This window comes from Garra rufa, unplaced genomic scaffold (assembly GCF_049309525.1).
Source record: "Garra rufa unplaced genomic scaffold, GarRuf1.0 hap1_unplaced_007, whole genome shotgun sequence".
NCBI classification, from domain to species: Eukaryota; Metazoa; Chordata; class Actinopteri; order Cypriniformes; family Cyprinidae; genus Garra; species Garra rufa.
This window is the reverse complement of record NW_027394282.1, coordinates 955,773-983,419: the sequence shown is the minus strand read 5'-3', so window position 1 is coordinate 983,419 and position 27,647 is coordinate 955,773. Positions and strand designations below refer to the sequence as shown.

The 27,647-nt window shown below is 41.2% G+C and overlaps 1 protein-coding gene across 1 annotated transcript; it reads left to right on the top strand.

Annotated features, from left to right (window-relative positions):
- The first annotated feature begins 244 nt into the window (after nucleotides 1–244).
- On the top strand, nucleotides 245–27,647 carry LOC141313330 (uncharacterized). Its single transcript, XM_073832647.1, has 4 exons — nucleotides 245–473; nucleotides 23,745–24,135; nucleotides 24,596–24,657; nucleotides 26,493–27,647. Exons 1-4 carry the CDS (start codon nucleotides 305–307, stop codon nucleotides 26,504–26,506), a joined length of 636 nt encoding a protein of 211 aa, XP_073688748.1. The 5' UTR covers nucleotides 245–304; the 3' UTR covers nucleotides 26,507–27,647.

Here is a 27,647-nt window from a genome sequence, read left to right as displayed (position 1 = left end):
TCACTAAATACCTAATCTTAATTATAAGTAAATTGTAATTGCCTGTAATTTCTGTTCTTTTATTTCCTGTGTTCAGTTAGTATTTATTGGTAAAATTTCAGTGTTTTGAGCAATCAGGCCATTAACTCTCACTCTGACCGCTTCCCTTGCCAGTGAACTATGGAGCTGATGTGTGAGATGCACCCAGAGATTTAGTTTGCATTGATTTTCTTTCTGTTAATTGTTCGCATCTTAAACAGGACAAAGTGTTCAAACAGAGAGAAAGTTGTGGAGCAACTGAGATCTACATGACTCTATTATAAAGATGGCGTTTATTAAAGAGGAGAGTGAAGACATGAAGATTGAAGAAACATTCAGAGTCAAACATGAAGATACTGAGGAACAAACAAAGATGGTGTTTATTAAGGAGGAGAATGAAGACATGAAGATTGAAGCATTCAGAGTCAAACATGAAGATACTGAGGAACAAACAGGTTGGTTTTCATTCTTAAAGCTGAAATGAATATGAATAATGTCACACAGGTGTAGAAATATTGAGACATTCGACAGAAGTGTTGAGATCACATGACAAATACTAACACTGCCTTCAAGTGACATCATACATTAAGATTTTAACAATAATATGGAATTAGCCTAAACAATATATATATATAATATTTCTGTAACATTAAACCCAATATTCACTTCTAATATTAAAACCATTTATTTCTAGCACTTTGGGCTAATTATGCAAAAGTAAGAATTATTTATTTTGTGCAAAAGCAAACCTTGAAATGTCTCAAAACTATTTGAAATGAAATATAATTTTCATTCTTAGTATTAACTTATTTAAACATTATGTATTTCAAATAATTTGTGTAGCCATCTGCGACGCATTCATGCAGAAAGTAAGATTTTGCGTGTTCTGCGCGTGCAGGCTGCGGATTGCGCAAGAGATGTGCTGTGGGGTTACAGCACTCATATTTGTCTAAATATTCTTTTCTTCATTACAAATCTTGTTTGGTTTTATTTTGTATCATTGCATGTCAAAAATAATTTACTTTTATGCAGATGCAAAATGCTAGACTACGAATAAGATTAGGCTAGTTTCCCATTTTATAAATATTAGTACTAATATATATATATATATATATATATATATATATATATATATATTAGGGGTGTGCAAAGCAGTCGGTATTTGTATCTGTATTTGTATTTGTTGAGGGGGGAAAAGTATTTGTATTTGTATTCGAGTAAAATTCAAAATAGGTGTAAAAATCCTGTTTTTTTTGTGCGCTAAACTTTTAATTTACGTTATAGTGTAAGTATTCTTCAATTATATCCATTATAATAATTATGGATATGCAATATTGGTTGATGTTTTTGAATATGTAACAAGGAACGTCATTAAAAAAAAAAAATAACATGACAGCCATTACCTCATCATTGGTTAAACCAACTAATAAAATACCATTATGAACATTATGAACCCCACCACCACCTGTCCTTGTTGGAGGATGCTGAACAGACAGAATTCAAATAAAAATAAAAATGTTCTTCTTCTGAAAGAACTTCTTTCTCGTGGTGTCTGCCGTTGCTAAGCAACCATGACCTGATCACTCAATGACGACTCGGAAGTTTCAGCAAAGCATAAATGGATTTCCAGCATTAAAAATCGCTTGCATTAGCTCTGCTATTAAATGTCTTTAAAAATGGTTATTCATGTACAGATATGATCAGCTGTTCCTCCAACATGGCTGTTTTTTCAATGGTATAAGGGAAAGGGTGAAGCTGATTTGTTGGTTCTTGACACATGACCTGCGTGCGCATGTGGCATTCTGAAAAGTTGAGATGTATTTATCCAAAGACTATTTATCTCGATGCGGCGCGGACGCGCCTGGAGAAAACGAGCGCGTAGCACCGTGTGAGCGTTGCTTTAATTATGAGCGCGCATACCGCGCGTGTCTACATTTGAAATAACGACGAACTTTAGCGCGCATTTGAACGGCCTCTAATAGAATAATCTCCCGATCAAACTCTGCTTCCCAAAGTTATAAAAAGTTATAAACCCAGTTAAGGTACAGAAATATATTCATCAAAAATAGTGACGCAGTGAAGTATTTTTTCACCCAGCCGAGTCTTCTCTGTTGCTGTGTGGAGCAGCCTGTGTCAAGGTGCGTTCACACCGGACGCGAATGAAGCGGCAAGCGCGAGTGATTTACATGTTAAGTCAATGCAAAGACGCGAATAGCCATCCTGCGGCGCGAAACGCGCGAATGGCGCGGCGCGCATTGAGCGTTTCAAGCGATTGCCACGCCATTCGCGCGAGTTCAAAAATCTGAACTTCGGCGGAATTCCGCGCCGCGGTAACCAATCAGGAGCTTGCTCTAGTAGTGACGGAGGCAGAAATCCGAAACAACAATGGCGGACAAAATCACCGTTGCTGTCTGTGGTTCCTCGGAGCTGTACGATACATCTTTGGACTTTTGTAGAAACAGGAATAAAAGGGATCTTGCTAGGAATAAAGTGAGTGAAGAGGTCGGACAATCTGGTTAGTTTTAAAAAACGCTCTTTACTCAATTTGACCTACATATACATACATATTGAGACTACAAGCAAGCTAAAGCTGGCAAATTGAGCTCATTCACCTATTTTACAACTACTTTCCCGCTGACGAGTGGCAGAAGCCCCTCCCTTGACGCAAATTCGCGTCTGTTGTGAAGAAAATGTCACGCGCGAATGACGCGAGTAAACTCAAATGTTCAAGCGTTCAACTACGCGCGAATAGCGCCATCAGTCACCTCTTTTACCCCCACCCCCGACTCCTGAATGTCACTCACTCACTCATGCGGGCATACACTGACTGCGGTCTGCTGAGGAAACGCAGCTTTTTTTGATAGAAAGTTTTTCTTGTTCCTGAATACAAATATTTATTAAGGTATTTGTTTGAAATAAGTATTCGTAAAAAACACGGTTCGGCTATTTATTAAAACAAGTTTATGACTGCGACATCAGCGTAATCTTGATCAACAGCAATAATGATCCACGATTTGGAGCGGCATCGACCTATTAGATAATTTTGAAACGTCAAATATATCTTTCAATTTGCTGGTTATAACGGCATTTCTCTCGGATGTAGACTTTGTGAAGATTTATTTTAATGCGGATCCCACACTCTAGCGTAAACCTTAAATATGCTATTATTGATATTCAAGTGTTTGTGCGGAAAACTAATGCGCATTCATGACAGGGAGTTGCCCGCGTGATCACTTTTTTTCTGATATATAATTTTTTTTTCTGATAATGAAACAACTTAAAATAATAATAATAAAAAAAGAGATAACTTAAAATAGGGGTGCATCTGCCTCATATACATCAAAAATATGTAAAATATCAAATACATCTAAAGAAAGTAAAGTTTAATTAGTATTGATAAATAATTACAACGTCTTATTTTGTCAATCATTGCTTCTTTTGCCTGCGCTTTGTGGCAAACGTCATGTGCAGGGGAGTTGCTAGACCTAAAGCTACTGGGGCACAGGTCCCCCATTACTCTTTATGTAGGCTACTTCTGCGTGAAAGGCTGCACGACGTGTACATTGCAATTAAATACACTGACGTGTGCGGGCATGGATATCTGAGTGCATAGTCTTATAAATGGCATTGCTTTTAGAAGCGTTAATTCATTGTTGTATAGGCTATAGTTTAATGTCATAATTTCGGGATTATAAAAGTATATTAAAACTCAAATTTGAGATTTTACTGGGGCACAGCAGATTTGTGTCTAGTGACAGAAGTGTCTAGTGACGCCCCTGTGCTTAAACAGATAAACAAAAACTGAATTAAAATTTATATTTTATTCTTTGTGAATGGCCAACTTTTCTCCCTTCGGCAGAAATGCTGCTCGTTTGTGCATCTATTGTAGTCTACGACGCTTCATAACGGCGCGTATGTTTACTTCGTTGCTGATGACTGATCTGCTATGACTAGTTTTAGGCTTACCATAGCCTATAGCATTTTAGAAACAAATTAATTCCAAAAACATTAAAAAAAAATCACATTCTCAGTGAGAACTTCGCGGAGATAGCCAAAACATTTGCATTTGCATTTGTCCGCGTATAGATTAGGCATGGGCCGGTATAAGATTCTGACGGTATGATAACCTTGGATAAAAATATCACGGTTTCACAGTATCACGGTATTGTAATTACTGCTCTACAATGTTATATTTAAATGTCTGGGTAAAAAACAACATATATTTTTTTTAACTGATCATAGTATATTTTATTTCAGGAAACATATAGAACATTTTGTGACATGGAACATCAGGCAAAATAATTAAAATAAATAATTGAATCTTCTTAATTAAATTTAATTTCAGTCACTTGTGTGAGCCTAATCCTGCAGCTCAACAATAATAAACAAAATAAAATTTTCAAAAACAAATCCTTTTCCAAAAATATGACCATCAGTGACAGTTCCAAAAATAAACACATACTCAAAGACAGGTGAGAGCCAGCAAGTTTTTTTTAATGCCGTGATTTTGAAAAGATGTTAAAGATGCACTGTGTAATATTTAAGATGATCTCTAGACACAGGTGCAATAACTATGTTTTCAGGGGTGCATAAAGACTTTAATGAACCATTATGTTTTCATTAACTTAGAATTATCAGCTTGTGGGAAAAAAAAACACTGACACAATGATGAACAAGTAACAGTAATATTTTTAATAATATAGTTTTATTGAATGATCAATAAATAATTCCTTAAATTACATTTTAAAAGAAATCTCACTATTCGTTGCTGTCAAAAACGGCTAGATTTTAATCCTCTATCTGCATCCGTAGTTCTGTAAAGGGAGGGGTGAGAGGTGGACTGTTGCAATTCACAATTTCGCCGCTAGATGCTGCAAAAACCTACACACTGCGTGACCTTTAACGTGGCAGAAGGCTTAAAAGCAAAGACGTGATTTCACTTTAACTTAATTGTTGTACTAATGTTCAATCACAGAAATGTAAAGTTAGTACATAAAGTCTGCTATTCCCCACTCTGTGTTGTGGGGATTCACCTCCTTCGGCCATCCTGAACTTATATTACTGCTGAGTCTCACTGACTGCGGATCACGTACACAATCACAGACACGCGCCTGCAGCACTAACCGCTGGGGGAGGGGCTGCATTGTTTTCGCTGCAGGTACACACATGCACAACCTAGTAGAGTCCTGCGCTTTCACTTTGACGACACAGAAAATGCACATATTGTAGGAACGGTATAACTTTTTTTGTTTGCGGTTTTGAAACCGTGACTTTTTCAAACCGCGGTAAACCTTGAAACCGGTTATCATCCCATGCCTAGAATGCACCACAAATCATATTGCATATTTCAATAGCATGCTTGCTCAACACGCAAAATATTGTACTCAGCAAGAATGCAGCGCAGATAGCGGCAAGTTATTTGCAACACACAAAAGTTTTAAATTATATGATGTTGATAATGAACATTATATGACATTTAAAAAAAAAAAAGGTTATGTCCGCCTGTGCATATAGGCTATCTATACTAAGCATGGAATGATAACCAGTTTCAAGGTTTACCGCGGTTTGAAAAAGTCACGGTTTAACATCTTTTCAAAATCACGGCACTAAAAAAAAAACTCGCTGGCTCTCACCTGTCTTTCAGTATTTGTTTATTTTTGGAACTGTCACTGATGGTCATATTTTTGGAAAAGGATTTGTTTTTGAAAATTTTATTTTGTTTATTATTGTTGAGCTGCAGGCTTAGGCTCACACAAGTGACTGAAATTAAATTTTATTAAGAAGATTCAATTATTTATTTTAATTATTTTGCCTGATGTTCCATGTTACAAAATGTTCTATATGTTTCCTGAAATAAAATATACTATGATCAGTTAAAAAAAAGACATTTAAATATAACATTGTAGAGCAGTAATTACAATACCGTGATACCGTGAAACCGTGATATTTTTTATCCAAGGTTATCATACCGACAGAATCTTATACCGGCCCATGCCTAGTGCATTCACAAGCAAACATTCGCCGCCTGTCGTCTAGAGTTGAGCCGGATACTCGGCTGAAACGAGTATCCGGCACGGATAAAGCACTTTTGCCGAGTACGAGTATCATACGAGTAATACGAGTCAATATCTGTGCTCGGATTGAATAAAAATTCTCATTGGGTAGTTTACTGTGTCTGCGTTCCGTGATAGACTAATCACAGCGCCCCTCCCCTACACACATACAGATTTAGGGGCTGTTCACATGTGATGTAGCGTCTTTTGCGCGCTCAAATTCGTTATTTTAAAGGTAGACGCGCGGCTTGCGCGCATAATGGAAGCGACGCGCTCGTTTTTTGCAGGCGCGTCCGCGCCGCATCGAGATAAAAACTGCGGTAAAGCCAGCCGCGGTTCAGAAAAACACGGTCAAGCCAGCCGCGATTGACTTTAAAAGTGCGCGCATATTACAGTCATTACGGTAGTTTCAGAAACAGCCCAGAGAGAACGCGCTTGCAGAGCGCTTTTCATTTAGACGCCCAGGACTGAGAAATAATACTACAAAATACTCGTGAATTTTTACTTACTTATTTATTTGCATTTCTGCTTTAATATCCGTGTTATTTATTGGTGTCTTTGATGGTTCTTTTCTGATATGGGACAGTATTAGACTTTAAAGGGGTATATTGACCCCATTTCTAATAAGTAGAAAAAAACAATGATCAGTTCTTATTCAGGACGTCCCATACTATATGCACACCTCATATGAAACCATTTTACTGTAGCATTTTTGAGATATGGGTCATTATTACACGTTAGAGGGGTTTATTGACCCCATTTCTAATAAGTAGAAAAAAACAATGATCAGTTCTTATTCAGGACGTCCCATACTATATGCACACCTCATATGAAACCATTTTACTGTAGCATTGTTGAGATATGGGTCATTATTACACTTTAGAGGGGTATAAAAAACCCATTTCTAATAAGTAGAAAAAAACAATGATCAGTTCTCATTCAGGACGTCCCATACTATATGCACACCTCATATGAAACCATTTTACTGTAGCATTTTTGAGATATGGGACATTATAACACTTTAGAGGGGTATAAAAAACCCATTTCTAATAAGTAGAAAAAAACAATGATCAGTTCTTATTCAGGACGTCCCATATTACATGCACACCTCATATGAAACCATTTTACTGTAGCATTTTTGAGATATGGGTCATTATTACACTTTAGAGGGGTGTATTGACCCCATTTCTAATAAGTAGAAAAAAACAATGATCAGTTCTTATTCAGGACGTCCCATACTATATGCACACCTCATATGAAACCATTTTACTGTAGCATTTTGGAGATATGGGTCATTATTACAATTTAGAGGGGTATAAAAAACCCATTTCTAATAAGTAGAAAAAAACAATGATCAGTTCTCATTCAGGACGTCCCATACTATATGCACACCTCATATGAAACCATTTTACTGTAGCATTTTTGACATATGGGTCATTATTACACTTTAGAGGGGTGTATTGACCCCATTTCTAATAAGTAGAAAAAAACAATGATCAGTTCTTATTCAGAACGTCCCATATTATATGCACACCTCATATGAAACCAGTTTACTGTAGCATTTTTGAGATATGGGTCATTATTACACTTTAGAGGGGTGTATTGACCCCATTTCTAATAAGTAGAAAAAAACAATGATCAGTTCTTATTCAGGACGTCCCATATTATATGCACACCTCATATGAAACCATTTTACTGTAGCATTGTTGAGATATGGGTCATTATTACACTTTAGAGGGGTGTATTGACCCCATTTCTAATAAGTAGAAAAAAACAATGATCAGTTCTCATTCAGGACGTCCCATATTATATGCACACCTCATATGAAACCATTTTACTGTAGCATTTTTGAGATATGGGTCATTATTACACTTTAGAGGGGTATAAAAAACCCATTTCTAATAAGTAGAAAAAAACAATGATCAGTTCTCATTCAGGACGTCCCATACTATATGCACACCTCATATGAAACCATTTTACTGTAGCATTTTTGAGATATGGGTCATTATTACAATTTAGAGGGGTATAAAAAACCCATTTCTAATAAGTAGAAAAAAACAATGATCAGTTCTCATTCAGGACGTCCCATACTATATGCACACCTCATATGAAACCATTTTACTGTAGCATTTTTGAGATATGGGTCATTATTACACTTTAGAGGGGTGTATTGACCCCATTTCTAATAAGTAGAAAAAAACAATGATCAGTTCTTATTCAGGACGTCCCATAATATATGCATACCTTATATGAAACCATTTTACTGTAGCATTTTTGAGATATGGGTCATTATTACACTTTAGAGGGGTGTATTGACCCCATTTCTAATAAGTAGAAAAAAACAATGATCAGTTCTTATTCAGGACGTCCCATACTATACAAACCAAATATGAAAGTATTTTACTGCAGCGTGTTTGAGATACGGGACATTATTACACTTTAGAGGGGTAAAAAGTCTATGGGGAACGACCACGCTCTGATATACCTGTAAACTGTTCAATAGAAGGGCTTGACATCATAGGCTGGTGACGAAAGCAGTCAGGAAGCAATAAAAGCATGTGCGAGAGAAAAACAGCGATATTTTCGGAGACTGACACGAGCGCTAGCAGGGATGCAGGAAGTATTGTTCGAGATGCATAGTCTCCATCCAAAAACGATATGGGGAACGAGATGCACATGTCTCCAGAATTCCAAATCCCTGCCTAGGATTAGCTAGGACAAGAGAATAAATGCGCCAGGAGTGGCATGGAGGTCTAGGTCATAGAACCTGATGAAGGTGAGGGGCGTGGACCATCTCGCTGCGTTGCAGATGTCCTGAATTGGGACACCCGAAAGAGCAGTTTTGTAAGCAGCCATAGCGCAAGTAGAGTGAGCCTTGACCCCCAAAGGTAAGGGGAGACCAGAGGACTCATAAACAGCATCTATAATCCATCTGCTCAGAGTTTGTTTGGAAGCCGGCAAACTCTCTCTTGGGTTTACCGTAACATACTAGCCACTGGTCCGACCTACGCCCAAGGGCAGCTCTGTGGACATAGGTGTCCAGTGCTCGGACTGGGCACATTAAGCTTCTGCTGGTCTGGATCTGTAAAGGGAGGAGGACAGAATGCCTGAAGCATGACGGGCTGTGGTGTAGAGGTAGAGACTTTGGGTACATATCCTGCTCTAGGGTAAAGAACATGCGCAATGTCAAGATAGGAAGGGGCCACGGAAAGGGCCTGCAGGTCCCCCACTCTCTTTAGGTAAGACAAGGCTAAGGAGACCTCAGCCTCAGCACACCACTGAGAAAGTGTGTAACCAGGGGATTTTTGCCCACTTAGAAGCCACCAAGAGGGGTGTGGTAGGCCAGGATTGCCGCCACGAGCAGCTTCAAAGTGGAGTGGGATATCCCTGTGAACAAAATGAGCCTGCATGAAGTCCACTGTACAACTGTACTGACTGTAGTGGGCCTAACTTGGGGTCTGCACACCATGAAGAGAAGAGACTCCACCTCAGGGTGTACACTTTTCTCAGGGAGCTCTGGACTGGAGGATGGTCTCAACAGCCCAAGTTGAGAGACCACATACTATGAGTCTTCCCACATTTTTTACAGCTCCGGGCGGGGGTGGAGAATGGTGCCCCCATCTGTTAGAGGAGATCCCTCCTGACAGGAATCTCCCATGGAGAGCCGCCGAGAAGGGAAATCAGGTCAGAGAATCAAACTTGGCCCGGGCCAGTACGGGGCTACTAGGAGTAGATGTTCCCCATCTGGGCAAACTCTCTCCAGAACTCCTGTGTACCAGAGTACCAGAGGGGACATTGCGATGTCTCCCGAGTTCCAAAGAGGTTCACCTGAGCTTGGTCAAAAAACACTCTCCAAATTTGCTTCACCACCTTAGGGTGAAGCATCCATTCCCCGTGCCTCAGCCCCTGCCTCAACAGGATGTCTGCTCCCAAATTGAGATGCCCAGGAATGTGTATTGCTTTCAGCTAAAACGAGTTTGTCCAGGGACCACACAAGTATCTGCTGCGCCAGCTTGTTCAAGGGGCGCGAACTTAGACCTCTCTGGTGGTTGATGTAGTAGACCACTGCTGTGTTGTCAGTGCGCACCAACACATGGCAATCTCTTAGGTCCGGGACGAAGTGTCTCACTGATTGAAACATGGCCAGCATCTCTAGACAATTGATAGGCCATGCGAGATGGCAACCACTTCACAGACCACAGGCTGACCAGCCACTCATGACCGTTCACCAATCGGTGAGGGACGCATCTGTCTCTAGTGTCACACGGCGACAAGGAGCTCCCAGCACCGGGCCCTGAGACAAGAACCAAGGTTTCCTCCACATGTCTAAAGCACGTAGGCATCCCTGCGTGACCTTGATCATTGGAAGCAGGTTTCCCCTAGAGGAGAACCCCTTGGTCTTGAGCCACCACTGTAGGGGCCTCATGTGCAGCAGGCCAAAAGGTATCACATTGGACGCAGCTGCCATCAGACCCAATAGTTTTTTAAACTCTTTTACAACAAGTGACTGACCTTCTCTGACTCTCGTGACTGCAGTGAGGATCGACTCGATTCGAGCAGGTGACAGATGTGTCTGCATCATGGTCAAATCCCACACCTCACCTAGATAAGTGGTCCTCTGTAATGGAGATAGCACACTTTTCTTGGTGGGAAAGACCCCGTGGAAAGGTGGTGGTGGATCGCCTAATTGGATCTAATTTTATTTCTCTACAGTATGCAGAACCCACACAGACACGGTTGGCAGTAGTTTCCAAGCTGCTAAATAGTCTACTAAGGGAACCAGCCTCTCGAGGCTGGCCTCTGATGTTGCCTGAACTGCTAGCTTGGTATCCTGTAACCACTGACCGGCAGGATATTTCTGAACTAACTGCTCTAGGGACCCCCATAGGGATGGCGAGCCCCTTGGCTCCAATATGCAAGCAGGTGGAAAAAGTTTTTGACTCACAGGAGACCACCGTGCCCTGTAGCCCTGGCAGGGGTAGCAGACTGATCACCTGAGGGCATTGGGGGAAGATGGACACCATGGAATGCAGTGCTATCCACTAGTCCCCAATAGGGGCTGCCCTCAGTTGTCCTGAGAAATAGTCAGGACCGCTTAGCTGTGGACTTCCTTGACTGAAGCATGACCGTCAGGTCAGGCCTCACATTAGAAGCCCCCGGCTAAGAGCGCCGCTGGTTTCTATCCCGCTGTGGAGGGGCCCAAATAGCGACGATTACTGTTTGTGCTTCGTGGTAAGAGGAGCTGGTACACGGGAGGGGCTGTTCATGCCCAGCAGCCACAGCTATGATGCGGTGAGGAAGATACCAATGAAAAGCCACCGCTTGCTTTCGTGCCTCCTGGTACCTGCTGATGACATAATCGACTGCATAGCCAAACAGGCCAGAAGGCACAAGCGGGGCATCCTGTAGGAAGATACCCTGTCGTTCTCTTTCATGTCAGATAGGGTCAACCACAGGTGCCTCTCCGCTGCCACCATTGCTGCCATAGACCGTTATATTTTTTGGGATATTGTAATGCCAAAAGGCAGCAGAGGGAGCCCTCACCCATGAACTGATTGTTGCTGCTCCCTCTGCTGCCTCGTTGGTTACTTCCTGTTTGGTGGCCATAAAACGAAGCCATTACCAAACAGAGAGTGCAAAGCATTGTTCTGCTGTGTGGAATCTACTCAACATTTTTCAGATTTCCTTGCCTTGTTTTTGTTATTTTCACAACTTGGTTTCTTGTCATAGTTTTGCCATGGTTTTGTTTTGTTTGCCTTGTTTCTTTGCCTTGTTTATTGGTTACTATTTGGACTGCCCTCTCTGGTCTTGACGTCACCGACCAGGAAGCTTAAAAGCACGTCCGGATAGAACAGCGTCAGCTTTCTGTTTTCAGCAAACGCTCTGTGTGCATGTCACTCTCCATTTTTCGTGCCAGTTTGCACAACTTTCTTTTTGAGAGTGATTGTTTGTCTGTCTGTCAAAATGTCTCAGAAGGGTGAAAATAAGCAGCAACATTACAAGCGGTGTGTCCCTCCTTGCTCTCGTTTCATCACAGGTGAGGATACACACAGCTTGTGTGTTGTCTGCATGGGAGTGGAGCATGCGGCATCAGCCCTCGAGGGGGCTGGTTGCCCGCATTGTGAGCGCATGCCTTTGTGTTTGCTCCGCTCCCGTAAGGCTCTCTTTGCACTCGTGGGGATCGCAATTGGATCTGGCAGAGGGTATGGAGACGGGCGAGTCCCTATCTTCTGCCTCACCAGCCAGATCCGCTGCCCGCTCTCTGGGATCGGAAGCCCGCTCAGCGGATTCTTACCCCCGGAGATAGGACGCGGTGCTCCTTCTATCCACCTCCGAGGAGGTGGATGTGGAGGGCGTCGATGAGGACTCACCCCCTCATTCTCCCCAGTATGAGGAGCTGCTGGAGGTGGTCACTCGCGCCGTGGCTACTCTAAATCTGGAGTGGCCGGCCGAGAGACAGGCCGAACTGCAGAGAAGCAAATTGGATGAGCGCTTTCTGCGGTCTCGGCCACCACCTCCATGCCCGAGTCTTCCGTTTTTCCCTGACCTCCACACAGAGGTGTCGAGGTCATGGGGAAAACCTTTCTCTGTGCGTCTCTTCAGCCTGTCTGCCGCTCATTACACCAACGTGGCGGGTTTTCAGAGCTCGCATATAAAGCGATGCCCCGGGTGGAACAGATGCTTGCGAGCTATCTGTCCCCCGGTGCGGCATCGTCTTTGAAGACTCTGACCTTGCCCTCCAGACCGCTTAAGACCACGTTGGCTCTGTTGGGCAAGGGGTATGCGGCAGCAGATCAGGCTGGTGCGTGCCTCCACACTATGGGTGTGTTGCAGGCTTACCAAGCCGACCTGCTCAAGGAGCTAATTGAAGGCGAGGGGGCATGGCCTGATGACATCGCCGAGCTCCGTAGAACCGCTGATTTGTCTCTCCGCGCCACCAATGAGACCGCCCGTGCCATCGGCAGGTCTATGGTAGCTGTGGTGGCTGCGGAGAGGCACCTGTGGCTGACCCTGTCCAGCATCAAAGAAAAGGACAGGGTCTTCCACATGGACGCCCCGCTCGTGCCTTCGGGTCTGTTCATTGGCGCTGTCGATACAATCGTCGACAGACACCAGGAGGCGCGACGACAAGCAGCGGCGTTTCAGCGGTTCCTCCCTCGCCTTGCTCCAGCTCAGGGGGCTGCTGATGTTCAGCAGCCCTCACCGCAATCTAGCTCCTCATACAGGAAGGCCCAAAAGCAGAGCGTCGCCTCTCATGCTCCCCCCAGTGGTAAGGACTGAGGGCCACGTCGACGCTCTAGGCCGGGCTCTTCTAAGCCCAAGACTGACCTGAGGGTGGTCTTGCAGGCTAAGAAGAGTTCGGCCAAAAAGCCCTGACCATTATGGAGGGCCGATGGGGACAGTCCCCTCTGGGGAAGAGCGGTTAACACCTCATAATATGGTGCCCATATCTCCTCAGTGTCCCCAGGGGATCGCTTTGCCAACCCTGCCACCTCTGGTGCTTCAGGCCGCAGCGGTCCCCAGCGAGCATACCTCTCAGTCACCGCCCGACATCTGCTAACTGGGTGTGTTCCTGCCGGTCTGCTGCTTCAGGACCCCGAGTTAACTGTTCCTCTAACACCAGAGGTCAGCCTCGAGAGGCTGATTCCCTTAGTAGACTTTCTGGCAGCGTGGAAACTTCTGCCGAATGTCTCTCATTGGGTCCTGCAGACTGTAGAAAAGGGCTACCCTATTCAGTTCGGTGCCCCTCCTACGCGCTTCAGCTAAGTTTTTCCCACACTTGTGGGTCACGAGCAGGCTCTGGTTAAGGAACAAGAAGTAAACACCCTCCTGAGGAAGTAGGCCATCGAGGTGGTCCCTCCTCTCGAGCGAGATGCCGAGTTCTACAGCCGGTACTTCATTGTTCCCAAGAAGGATGGGGGCCTCAGGCCAATCTTAGATCTACGCTTGCTGAACCGTACAGTCATGCGCCTCAAGTTCAGTATGCTTACGGTCAAGCAGGTTGTGTCTCAAATCAGGTCCGAGGACTGGTTTGTGACAATAGATCTGAAGGACGAATATTTTCACAAATCCATCCTTTCCGAACACAGGAAGTTCTTGAGGTTTGCTTTCAGGGGTGAAGCATACCAATATCGGGTTCTTCCTTTCGGCCTTGCACTCTCACCCCGCACTTTCACGAAGTGTGTGGATGCAGCTCTGGGTCCTCTGAGACTCCAGGGCATCTGCATACTCAACTACATCGACGACTGGCTGATTTTGGCCCAGTCCGATCAGATGGCGGTTCAACATTGAGATGTTGTTCTGTCACACATGAAAGTGCTGGGGTTAAGACTAAACGCCAAGAAGAGTGTGATTTCTCCATTACAGAGAACCACTTATCTAGGCGTGGTGTGGGATTCCTCCACGATGCAGGCACGTTTTTCTCCTGCTCGTGTCGAGTCAATCCTCACAGAAGTCGCGAAAGTCATAGAAGGCCGGTCACTCACTGTAAAGCGGTTCCAGAAACTGCTGGGTCTGATGGCAGCTGCGTCTAACATAATTCCTTTTGGCCTGCTGTACATGAGACCCCTTCAGTGGTGGCTCAAAACCAAGGGGTTCTCCCCGAGGGGAAACCGGCTTTGCATGATCAAGGTCACATGGCTATGCTTTCGTGCCTTAGACATGTGGAGGAAACCTTGGTTTCTGAATCAGGGCCCGGTGTTGGGAGCTCCTTGCCGCCGTGTCACGTTTGCGATGGATGCATCCCTCACTGGCTGGGGAGCGGTCATGAGTGGCCGCTCGGCCCGTGGTCTGTGGAGGGGCCATCATCTCACTTCGCACATCAATTGCCTGGAGATGTTGGCCGTGTTTCAGGCTCTGTTACACTTTCTCCCAGACCTAAGAGATCACCATGTGTTGGTGCACACTGACAACACAGCGGTGGTCTCTTACATCAACCACCAAGGAGGTCTGCTTTTGCGCCCCTTGTACAAGCGGTCGCACCAGATACTTGTGTGGTCCCCGGGGAAACTCCTCTCGCTGAGAGCAGTTCACATCCCTGGGCATCTCAATGTGGGAGCAGACGTCCTTTCGAGGCAGGAGCCGAGGCCCGGTGAATGGATGCTTCACCCCTTAGTGGTGAAGCAGATCTGGAGAATCTTTGGCCAGGCTCAGGTGGACCTCTTCGCAACTCACAAGAATGCGCAATGTCCCCTCTGGTTCTCTCTGAGTCATCCAGCTCTCTTGGGGCTGGATGCCATGGTACAGACATGGCCGAGGCTACATCTGTACGCTTTTTCCCCGATCGCTCTGTCCCGGGAGTTCTGGCGAGAGTGCGCCGGGACGGGGTTCGACTTCTTTTAGTTGCCCCGTGCTGGCCGGGTCGAGTTTGGTTCTCAGACCTGATTTTCCTCCTAGACGGCTCCCTCTGGGGGATTCCTGTCAGGACGGATCTCCTCTCACAGGCGGGAGGCGACATCATTCACCCCCGCCCGGAGCTATGGAAACTATGGGTTTGGACCCTGAGGGGGCACAACTTGTAGCTTCCGGTCTCCCAACTGAGGTTGTTGAGACCATCCTCCAGTCCAGAGCTCCCTCCATGAGGAAACTGTATGCCCTGAACTGGAGACTCTTCACTTCATGGTGCGGAGACCGCCAGTTTGACCCAGTTAACTGCCCAGTTGGTACAGTACTGGAGTTCTTACAGGGCCGTCTCTCCACCTGGTTGACCCACTCCACCTTGAAGGTCTACGTGGCAGCCATTTCTGCTTACCACGCCGCTCTTGGTGGCTCCTCAGTGGGCAGAAAACCCCTGGTTACACATTTCCTCCGCGGTGCGCTGAGGTTGAGGCCTAATATTCGCTAGGTTCTATGGCCTAGATCTCCGAGCCTCTCCTGGCTCCTTCGTTCTCTCGCCCTAATTGGCAGGGACACTTCTCCAGTATGGCGGCGTGGGCATTCTCGTTCCCAAAGCGTTTCGACGCAGCTCGAAGTTACCTGGAAGGGAACGTCTCAGGTTACGTATGTAACCCTAGTTCCCTGAAGGGAATGAGACGCTGCGTCTCAAGGCTATACTTCCGGCATATTCTGCAGCGCTTGCTACTTCCAGAAGCTGATGCTGTTCTATCCGCACTTGCTTTTAAGCTTCCTGGTCGGTGACATCATCACGCCGGTGACATCCCACGATTCCATTGGACTGATTGCACACATGATTCAGAGCGTGGTCACGCTGGAGGCGTTCCCAAAGCATTTCGACGCAGCGTCTCGTTCCCTTCAGGGACCTGAGACGTTTTTTTCTACTTATTAGAAATGGAGTCTACATACCCTGTTAAAATGTATTAATGTCCCATATCTCCAAAAAGGTTCAGTAAAATGGTTTCATATGAGGTGTGCATATAGTATGGGACGTCCTGAATAAGAACTGATCATTGTTTTTTTCTACTTATTAGAAATGGGTTTTTTATACCCCTCTAAAGTGTAATAATGACCCATATCTCAAAAATGCTACAGTAAAATGGTTTCATATGAGGTGTGCATATAATATGGGACGTCCTGAATGAGAACTGATCATTGTTTTTTTCTACTTATTAGAAATGGGGTCAATAAACCCCTCTAAAGTGTAATAATGACCCATATCTCAAAAATGCTACAGTAAAATGGTTTCATATGAGGTGTGCATATAATATGGGACGTCCTGAATGAGAACTGATCATTGTTTTTTTCTACTTATTAGAAATGGGGTCAATACACCCCTCTAAAGTGTAATAATGACCCATATCTCAAAAATGCTACAGTAAAATGGTTTCATATGAGGTGTGCATATAATATGGGACGTCCTGAATGAGAACTGATCATTGTTTTTTTCTACTTATTAGAAATGGGGTCAATACACCCCTCTAAAGTGTAATAATGACCCATATCTCAAAAATGCTACAGTAAAATGGTTTCATATGAGGTGTGCATATAATATGGGACGTCCTGAATAAGAACTGATCATTGTTTTTTTCTACTTATTAGAAATGGGGTCAATAAACCCCTCTAAAGTGTAATAATGACCCATATCTCAAAAATGCTACAGTAAAATGGTTTCATATGAGGTGTGCATATAATATGGGACGTCCTGAATAAGAACTGATCATTGTTTTTTTCTACTTATTAGAAATGGGTTTTTTATACCCCTCTAAAGTGTAATAATGACCCATATCTCAAAAATGCTACAGTAAAATGGTTTCATATGAGGTGTGCATATAGTATGGGACGTCCTGAATGAGAACTGATCATTGTTTTTTTCTACTTATTATAAATGGGTTTTTTATACCCCTCTAAATTGTTACAATGATTCATATCTCAAAAATGCTACAGTAAAATGGTTTCATATGAGGTGTGCATATAGTATGGGACGTCCTGAATAAGAACTGATCATTGTTTTTTTCTACTTATTATAAATGGGTTTTTTATACCCCTCTAAATTGTTACAATGATTCATATCTCAAAAATGCTACAGTAAAATGGTTTCATATGAGGTGTGCATATAGTATGGGACGTCCTGAATAAGAACTGATCATTGTTTTTTTCTACTTATTAGAAATGGGGTCAATACACCCCTCTAAAGTGTAATAATGACCCATATCTCAAAAATGCTACAGTAAAATGGTTTCATATGAGGTGTGCATGTAATATGGGACGTCCTGAATAAGAACTGATCATTGTTTTTTTCTACTTATTAGAAATGGGGTCAATAAACCCCTCTAAAGTGTAATAATGTCCCATATCTCAACAATGCTACAGTAAAATGGTTTCATATGAGGTGTGCATATAGTATGGGACGTCCTGAATGAGAACTGATCATTGTTTTTTTCTACTTATTAGAAATGGGTTTTTTATACCCCTCTAAAGTGTAATAATGACCCATATCTCAAAAATTATACAGTAAAATGGTTTCATATGAGGTGTGCATGTAATATGGGACGTCCTGAATAAGAACTGATCATTGTTTTTTTCTACTTATTAGAAATGGTTTTTTTATACCCCTCTAAAGTGTTATAATGTCCCATATCTCAAAAATGCTACAGTAAAATGGTTTCATATGAGGTGTGCATATAGTATGGGACGTCCTGAATAAGAACTGATCATTGTTTTTTTCTACTTATTAGAAATGGGGTCAATACACCCCTCTAAAGTGTAATAATGACCCATATCTCAAAAATGCTACAGTAAAATGGTTTCATATGAGGTGTGCATGTAATATGGGACGTCCTGAATAAGAACTGATCATTGATTTTTTCTACTTATTAGAAATGGGTTTTTTATACCCCTCTAAAGTGTAATAATGACCCATATCTCAAAAATGCTACAGTAAAATGGTTTCATATGAGGTGTGCATATAATATGGGACGTCCTGAATGAGAACTGATCATTGTTTTTTTCTACTTATTAGAAATGGGTTTTTTATACCCCTCTAAAGTGTAATAATGACCCATATTTCAAAAATGCTACAGTAAAATGGTTTCATATGAGGTGTGCATATAATATGGGACGTTCTGAATAAGAACTGATCATTGTTTTTTTCTACTTATTAGAAATGGGGTCAATACACCCCTCTAAAGTGTAATAATGACCCATATCTCAAAAATGCTACAGTAAAATGGTTTCATATGAGGTGTGCATATAGTATGGGACGTCCTGAATGAGAACTGATCATTGTTTTTTTCTACTTATTAGAAATGGGTTTTTTATACCCCTCTAAATTGTAATAATGACCCATATCTCAAAAATGCTACAGTAAAATGGTTTCATATGAGGTGTGCATGTAATATGGGACGTCCTGAATAAGAACTGATCATTGTTTTTTTCTACTTATTAGAAATGGGGTCAATACACCCCTCTAAAGTGTAATAATGACCCATATCTCAAAAATGCTACACTAAAATGGTTTCATATGAGGTGTGCATATAGTATGGGACGTCCTGAATGAGAACTGATCATTGTTTTTTTTCTACTTATTAGAAATGGGTTTTTTATACCCCTCTAAATTGTAATAATGACCCATATCTCAAAAATGCTACAGTAAAATGGTTTCATATGAGGTGTGCATATAGTATGGGACGTCCTGAATAAGAACTGATCATTGTTTTTTTCTACTTATTAGAAATGGGTTTTTTATACCCCTCTAAAGTGTTATAATGTCCCATATCTCAAAAATGCTACAGTAAAATGGTTTCATATGAGGTGTGCATATAGTATGGGACGTCCTGAATAAGAACTGATCATTGTTTTTTTCTACTTATTAGAAATGGGGTCAATACACCCCTCTAAAGTGTAATAATGACCCATATCTCAAAAATGCTACAGTAAAATGGTTTCATATGAGGTGTGCATGTAATATGGGACGTCCTGAATAAGGACTGATCATTGTTTTTTTCTACTTATTAGAAATTGTATTTTTATACCCCTCTAAAGTGTTATAATGTCCCATATCTCAAAAATGCTACAGTAAAATGGTTTCATATGAGGTGTGCATATAGTATGGGACGTCCTGAATGAGAACTGATCATTGTTTTTTTCTACTTATTAGAAATGGGTTTTTTATACCCCTCTGAAGTGTAATAATGACCCATATCTCAAAAATGCTACAGTAAAATGGTTTCATATGAGGTGTGCATATAATATGGGACGTCCTGAATGAGAACTGATCATTGTTTTTTTCTACTTATTAGAAATGGGGTCAATACACCCCTCTAAAGTGTAATAATGACCCATATCTCAACAATGCTACAGTAAAATGGTTTCATATGAGGTGTGCATATAATATGGGACGTCCTGAATAAGAACTGATCATTGTTTTTTTCTACTTATTAGAAATGGGGTCAATACACCCCTCTAAAGTGTAATAATGACCCATATCTCAAAAATGCTACAGTAAAATGGTTTCATATGAGGTGTGCATATAGTATGGGACGTCCTGAATGAGAACTGATCATTGTTTTTTTCTACTTATTAGAAATGGGTTTTTTATACCCCTCTAAAGTGTTATAATGTCCCATATCTCAAAAATGCTACAGTAAAATGGTTTCATATGAGGTGTGCATATAGTATGGGACGTCCTGAATGAGAACTGATCATTGTTTTTTTCTACTTATTAGAAATGGGGTCAATAAACCCCTCTAAAGTGTAATAATGACCCATATCTCAAAAATGCTACAGTAAAATTGTTTCATATGAGGTGTGCATATAGTATGGGACGTCCTGAATGAGAACTGATCATTGTTTTTTTCTACTTATTAGAAATGGGTTTTTTATACCCCTCTAAAGTGTTATAATGTCCCATATCTCAAAAATGCTACAGTAAAATGGTTTCATATGAGGTGTGCATATAGTATGGGACGTCCTGAATGAGAACTGATCATTGTTTTTTTCTACTTATTAGAAATGGGGTCAATAAACCCCTCTAAAGTGTAATAATGTCCCATATCTCAACAATGCTACAGTAAAATGGTTTCATATGAGGTGTGCATATAGTATGGGACGTCCTGAATGAGAACTGATCATTGTTTTTTTCTACTTATTAGAAATGGGTTTTTTATACCCCTCTAAATTGTAATAATGACCCATATCTCAAAAATGCTACAGTAAAATGGTTTCATATGAGGTGTGCATATAGTATGGGACGTCCTGAATAAGAACTGATCATTGTTTTTTTCTACTTATTAGAAATGGGGTCAATACACCCCTCTAAAGTGTAATAATGACCCATATCTCAAAAATGCTACAGTAAAATGGTTTCATATGAGGTGTGCATATAGTATGGGACGTCCTGAATAAGAACTGATCATTGTTTTTTTCTACTTATTAGAAATGGGGTCAATAAACCCCTCTAACGTGTAATAATGACCCATATCTCAAAAATGCTACAGTAAAATGGTTTCATATGAGGTGTGCATATAGTATGGGACGTCCTGAATAAGAACTGATCATTGTTTTTTTTCTACTTATTAGAAATGGGGTCAATATACCCCTTTAAAGTCTAATACTGTCCCATATCAGAAAAGAACCATCAAAGACACCAATAAATAACACGGATATTAAAGCAGAAATGCAAATAAATAAGTAAGTAAAAATTCACGAGTATTTTGTAGTATTATTTCTCAGTCCTGGGCGTCTAAATGAAAAGCGCTCTGCAAGCGCGTTCTCTCTGGGCTGTTTCTGAAACTACCGTAATGACTGTAATATGCGCGCACTTTTAAAGTCAATCGCGGCTGGCTTGACCGTGTTTTTCTGAACCGCGGCTGGCTTTACCGCAGTAGATAAAAACATCTCAACTTTTCAGAATGCAGCAAGCGCACCGAAGCTTGGAGCTAAAGCGCAGCTGATGGTTGCTTAGAAACGGCAGACGCTTCCGGAGCGCAAGCGCCGAGCGTTTTGTTGATAAGGAAGAAAGCGACGCACCTAGCTTTTTCCACGCGTTTTTAGGCGCGACATGTGAACGGCCCCTTATTGTGTTGCTGTGTCCCGCTTTGCTCACACACACACACACACACACATGTTTGTTTTTGTGAATTGTGGGGACATTCCATAGACGTAATGGTTTTTATACTGTACAAGCGATATTTGCTATCACCCTACACCTTCCCTACACCTAAACCTAGCCCTCACAGGAGACTGTGCATATCTTTACATTCTCAAAAAAACGTATTCTGTATGATTTATAAGCCTTTTGAAAAGTGGGGACATGGGCAATGTCCTCATAAGTCACCCTCTCCTTGTAATACCTATGTCATACCCATGTTATTACACCAATTTGTGTCCTGATATGTCACAAAAACAAGGTACACACACACACACACACACACACACACACACACACACACACACACACAGAACACTGAGAAGAGAAGAGAACAGCGCGCTCTCTCTCGTTCTCTCCCTCAGTCACTCAGGTTTGCGGGTTTTTTTCCGTTAACGTTTAGGGTTTCTTCAGCTTCAGGTTTGTTTTTTAATTTGGTTTGTTTGTAGTACTTACTTAACCAGTAGAGTTTTGGTAAACGTGGGGTTTGTTCAGATGTGGTGCTTGGTAAAAGCGACTCGCGTCTCTGCCTGTCGGAGATTTTTTTTATCTTTTTTAAACCGTCAACTGGCTCTGACCAGTTTTATTTTTTACTTCACGCACTGAGTGTCCGACACTTTTTTTTTGTATTTCATAAATAGATAAAAAAATAAAAAAAGGAAGTAGTGGTATTACAAATTAATTAGTTACACACACACACACACACACACACACACACACACACACACACACACACACACACACAAACACACACACACATACCTGGTGTGGGGGAAAAAAAGAACCAAATAAATAAATAAAAAAATCACACTGCTCAAGGTTAAAAAAAGAAAGTTATGTTGAAATGAAAACTCTTGTTCATTACATTTTACTTCATAATTGCAACCGCATGTGTTGTATTCATTGTTGCAAAACTTGTTCTGTATATAGTTCGTTTGTTATCATGATCAAAACCACTGATCTGAATCTCAATGCTGATGCTGTCATGTAAATAGTTTTCTAATCAGCAATAAATATAACAATTTCTGATCAACCCATATCAATTGCATGCTTAAAATAACATACCGGTTAAAGCCCCGCCCATTTCAAGACAACATGACCAACTTCCAGGTTAAATCCCACCCACTTCCGGGTTAGGCCCCGCCCACTCCGAGTACAGATACAGATAATTCATATGTTTAACAGATACAGATACAGATAATGCTGTACTCGCTCATCCCTACTGTCGTCTTATATTCGCCGTCTTGGCACCTCCAGTGTTAACATACGCAAATGTACGTTTTTGGCCCATATTCAAGTGTTTGCACAGAATATTAATATGCATATGACAGGGAGGCGACTGCGCAATCACTTGCATTTTTTTTTTAAATAATGAAACAACTTAAAATCAGTTCTAAACTGATTTAATGTAAATTTATAATACAAAGCGTTTCTTTCTTTCTTTCTTTTTTAAAATTTTTTTAAATGTCTCCTTTTTGTATACAATAATTAGTTAAATAATGGCTTAAACGAATGTTTATTACTTACTATTAGACGTCTCTGTTCAAGTTTTTAAAGCATTTTATACACATTTTCATAGTCGGATAAATTCCGCTTTCAGAACGGTCACGTCCGTAACGGAGAGATGTCACGTCCGTAACGCCGATTTTTCCTCTGAAACATAACAGTGAAAACCAACTAACCAACTCTTTTATTTTAACAATTTGGCAGATATTGTTACTTCTGGTTTGTGCACTGTAAATCGCAGAAATTTTACAAAATATGTTTTCTCCCAGAAACTCGTGTCTTTTTTTGTCACGTCCGTAACGCATGTGTACTTCTCTCATTTAAAATATAAAACAGGGTTTTAGAGTGAACGTTTTCTGATGTCTGGACTCTTTTTTTTAAGGGGTTTCGAAAAATATAAAAAGATTGTTTAATGGATTGGTAAAGAATAAAATTTATGAGAATTTATATTTCAGGTTTTGACCTTGAATGTCACGTCCATAACGCTGGAATTGCTCAATTTCAAAGATTGTTCATTATTAATAACCTTGTTTAGATGCTGGTTATGGTTCTACAGTACAATCCTAATAATATGAAGAGAAAAAAGAATGAAAAAAATCCATTCACTCTATTGGGTGTACCCGCAGAGAAATTGACCAATGTCCGGCCGGACAGCTTACATTGGTTAACTGCTCTCATCCAATCCCCTGCTCCACTCACGTCTCCACCCACCGCACCCCACCCTGACTCCGCCCCCTCCTGCGACATGAAATTTCGCGCGAAATTAGGCAGCATCAACTCAGCAATGGAGAAAAACCAACAAACAGACAGCAGCAAGCGGCCCCTGCTCGCCCCAACAGTCAAGGTTGGAAGAAAGAGAAAGTCAATTGAGGAAAGAGCAGAGATTAAAAAAAAATGTGAAGAACGCCGGACTCAAAGTCGAATCAATATAGGGTCCACCATTGCCCGTTGGAGGAAGCTTCAGAGAAACCTTGGACTTAAAACTGACGCTGACATGGCTGACTTTTTGTTGAGCAGGTAAGCATTTATTTATACTTTTTATGGTGTGGTGTATTACATAAATAGCTTTTTATCAGTCTGACAACATGATCATGCTACCGGTCGGCATTGGAATGTTAGCCGTTCAGCATCGCCTATCACGGGTCAAAGTATATTTCTTGAAGTGTTTGACTATTTCAGTAGGCCTAACGTTAGCGGTTTTCTGTTCGAGCCGATAGAACATTGCATGTGTTGCTAATCTTGCGTGTGCGTGAACTCAAACGTGTGCCTCTGAGCTATTTTGTTAGGACAATGGTGACATTGCATTGTTGATGAAGCAACTCCGTTCAAGTGTCGAATGTTAACTTTACATATGATGTGTCATTAGCGAGGTCATTAGATTGAAGCGACTAAGCAATGTTGTGAAAGTAAATGACGTCAATCAGTCATAATTGTAAGTGTTCATTACTTCAAGGCTTTGTGTGTTCACTTCTTTCAGCTATGAGAGAGGACCAGTTTCATCTACTCCAATGAAGACGGGATTCAAAGACATCGCACATGGTACATCTCTGTTCCATGTTTACTCCTGCTTGACTGAGTGAACGTTGTTCAGGTCGTTTCTCGGTGGGAGGGATCAGGTAGCACAGAGGGGAGGGGTGTGCGTGTGGAGGGGCAGGATGAGTTTTTTAAAAATTCAGGCTTTCTCGACATCGTAGACTACAGCTTTAACTAGCAAGTTCGTTTCCACAACAATGCATCGTACTATGGAAGTTAATCAGCGAGTTACGTCGTTGTATGGGAAACGCATCCCTGGTGGATTTTAGTGCCCCACTCCGCCCCTGACAGAGAGCAATCCACAAATATGCGCAGCGATCTACAAATGCACAGTATGCGATTCACAAAATGTTTTTGAGTATGTTTTTTATTTGCAATTCTAATTTTTTTTACTTGTGAATATAATTCATGTTTGTGTAACTCTAAGATTTATTTCTGTATCTCATTCTATTTATTTGTGAATATGCTTGGTTTTTGTCAATCGCTTTACATTTATTTGTGGATCATAATGTATTTATTTGGAATCATGCAACAATTCTAACTCCATACCCCAGTCTAAAATTAGTCAGAAATTATTTATGTTCTTACTGTTTCGCTGTGGCATATATTTCTTGCAAAAATATATCTCATATAAAGCGCAACACTACTTTTAGAGTCGGCGGCGCCGGCGCGGTCCTTTGCATTGTGGAAATATTATAAATGTCTGCTTTAGTTTATGTACTGTCACAATAATATAACAAAATTTATATTATCCCTCCTGCAGTAACTCCCGCAGCGTGCAAATACTCGTGCCAACTTAGCTTGCTCACATAATGTAAATGTCTTCTGGAAGAAAAAAAAAATAACATATCGTTATTATGACACGTCGTTATTACCAGATAAATTGTGTTGTTTTAATTAGAAAATTCTGTACTTTCAATGACATATTATTACAAGCCTACTTTTAACAATTTCATTATTCCCTTGTCAAAAATTCGTAAAGGAATCCTCTACACTCTACAGGATTCAAATTATAATATCTATCAGATTCTGGACAGGACAAGTCAAATATCCTGTATAATTTGGACAGGATTATAATGGGGTCCTGTTTTATTTCAAAGCATCCTTCAAGAATTTTGAAGAATCCTAACACTATTCCTATCAAAATCCTATAGGAATAATTCCAAAATATGATAGAATTTCCTATTAGAATACTGTACAAGCTTCTTATTAGAGTCCTTTGTATGTTGCTTGTCCAAAATCCTAATGAACAATGTCTACGTCAGGGATACCAAAAAGTTATCCATTTAACTAGATAAATATGTCGTTTTAATGAGAAAAGTTTACGTTAAAATGGTAAAACAAGGTATCTTAAGACAGAATTGAGTGGAAAATATAATATTAGCAATGCGTCCACTAGGCAGCTTTGCCTTAATAATGGGTTGCATTTGATGGCAGGCGGTGGAAAAACTAAAATAAACACCGTTACAAATAATTAATTGTCCTCTAAGGTGCCATGAATAGTTTGCATGTGCATAAAGGGAACCCCAGAGTATGACGTAAGTATGTGTGCGCCCTTTAAAGTGTCGTTTTGAAGTGCCCAGATGCGACCTTGTTCGGGAAACAGTCGTGACTAGCTTGTTCGTTTTCACAACGGTGCATATACTATTGATGTTAACCAGTGAGTTACATCGTTGTACGGGAAACGCACCCCTGTATGAGTTTTTTTTATTTTGCTAAACATAGATTAAGATATTTTAAAGAACGTTTACATTTTTGGCTGCACCAACCCTTTAATGCTGACACAGTTGTATTGCATTATGCCTGTGTCTATTTTATAACTGCATTAATACTTGTTTCAGATGGAGAATCGTAATTCATGGTGGGATTGATGGATTCAGCCGCATGATCACAATGCTGCAGGCATCAACCAACAACCGAAGTACAACAGTCATGAAACTGTTCATGGAGGCTGTTGAAAGGTATGGCGTTCCATCGCGTGTCAGATGTGACTACGGTGGTGAGAACAACTTTGTATGTGCATTTATGGAGGTATACAGAGGACTTGAACGGGGCAGTGCTTTAAGAGGACGAAGCACTCACAATCAACGTGTGGAGAGACTTTGGGGTGACCTTTGGAGAGGAATATCAAATACGTACTATGAGCTGTTTTCGTTTCTTGAGGAACAAAACATCATCAGTGTAGACAATGAAATACACATCTGGGCTTTGCATTTTGTTTATATCCCGCGACTCAACAGAGACCTGCAAATGTTTGCTGCCCAGTGGAACAATCACGGACTTAGAACAGAGAGACAGAAAACACCCGTCAAATTTTTGTTCGAGGCTGCCTGAATTTGCAGAACTCATCACTGACAGCAATTCAGGACATTTTTAGACAAGCTAGCTTACCTGCCTCAACTGCAGGTCCAAGTCAGTCAGCACAAGCTGCAACACGGACACAGTCTCTCTTTCAATGGCATGAAAGAGTTCACGTGCCAAATACAGATTTTCAACTGGAGCACAATCACTTCCAGCAACTTGTCGAACAATGTGACCCTCTTAGCGGGGAAAGAGGCTCACTTGGAATCCCTGTACTACAAAGAGTTCTTGCATTTTTGAGACAACAGTAGTTCGTTATGTACGTGGCTGCTACCTGCATAAGGACCTTAAGGCTCAGGTTTTGGAAAGGCATATGTAGTTTAGTTTGTTTGTAAAATCTGTTATATTAATATGGTTCTGTTGTGCACTGCAGTTTTTTCATCGTTCTTTGCCTTTAAATGTTTAGTTTATATAAACTTTTTTACTTTTTTCCTTAATCATATGTTAATACAATACAATTTTATCACCCTATGTAGGCTACATATATGTTTCTGAAATTCAGCAAACCTTACAGTAAGTTAGACACTAACAGTAAGTTAAACAGGCACTCATCCAATAGGAGGGATAATAATGTTTGAGAGTAAGCTTTTTCCTATTTTGTTCGTGGATAAAAACAAATATTATGCTTTAAAAAA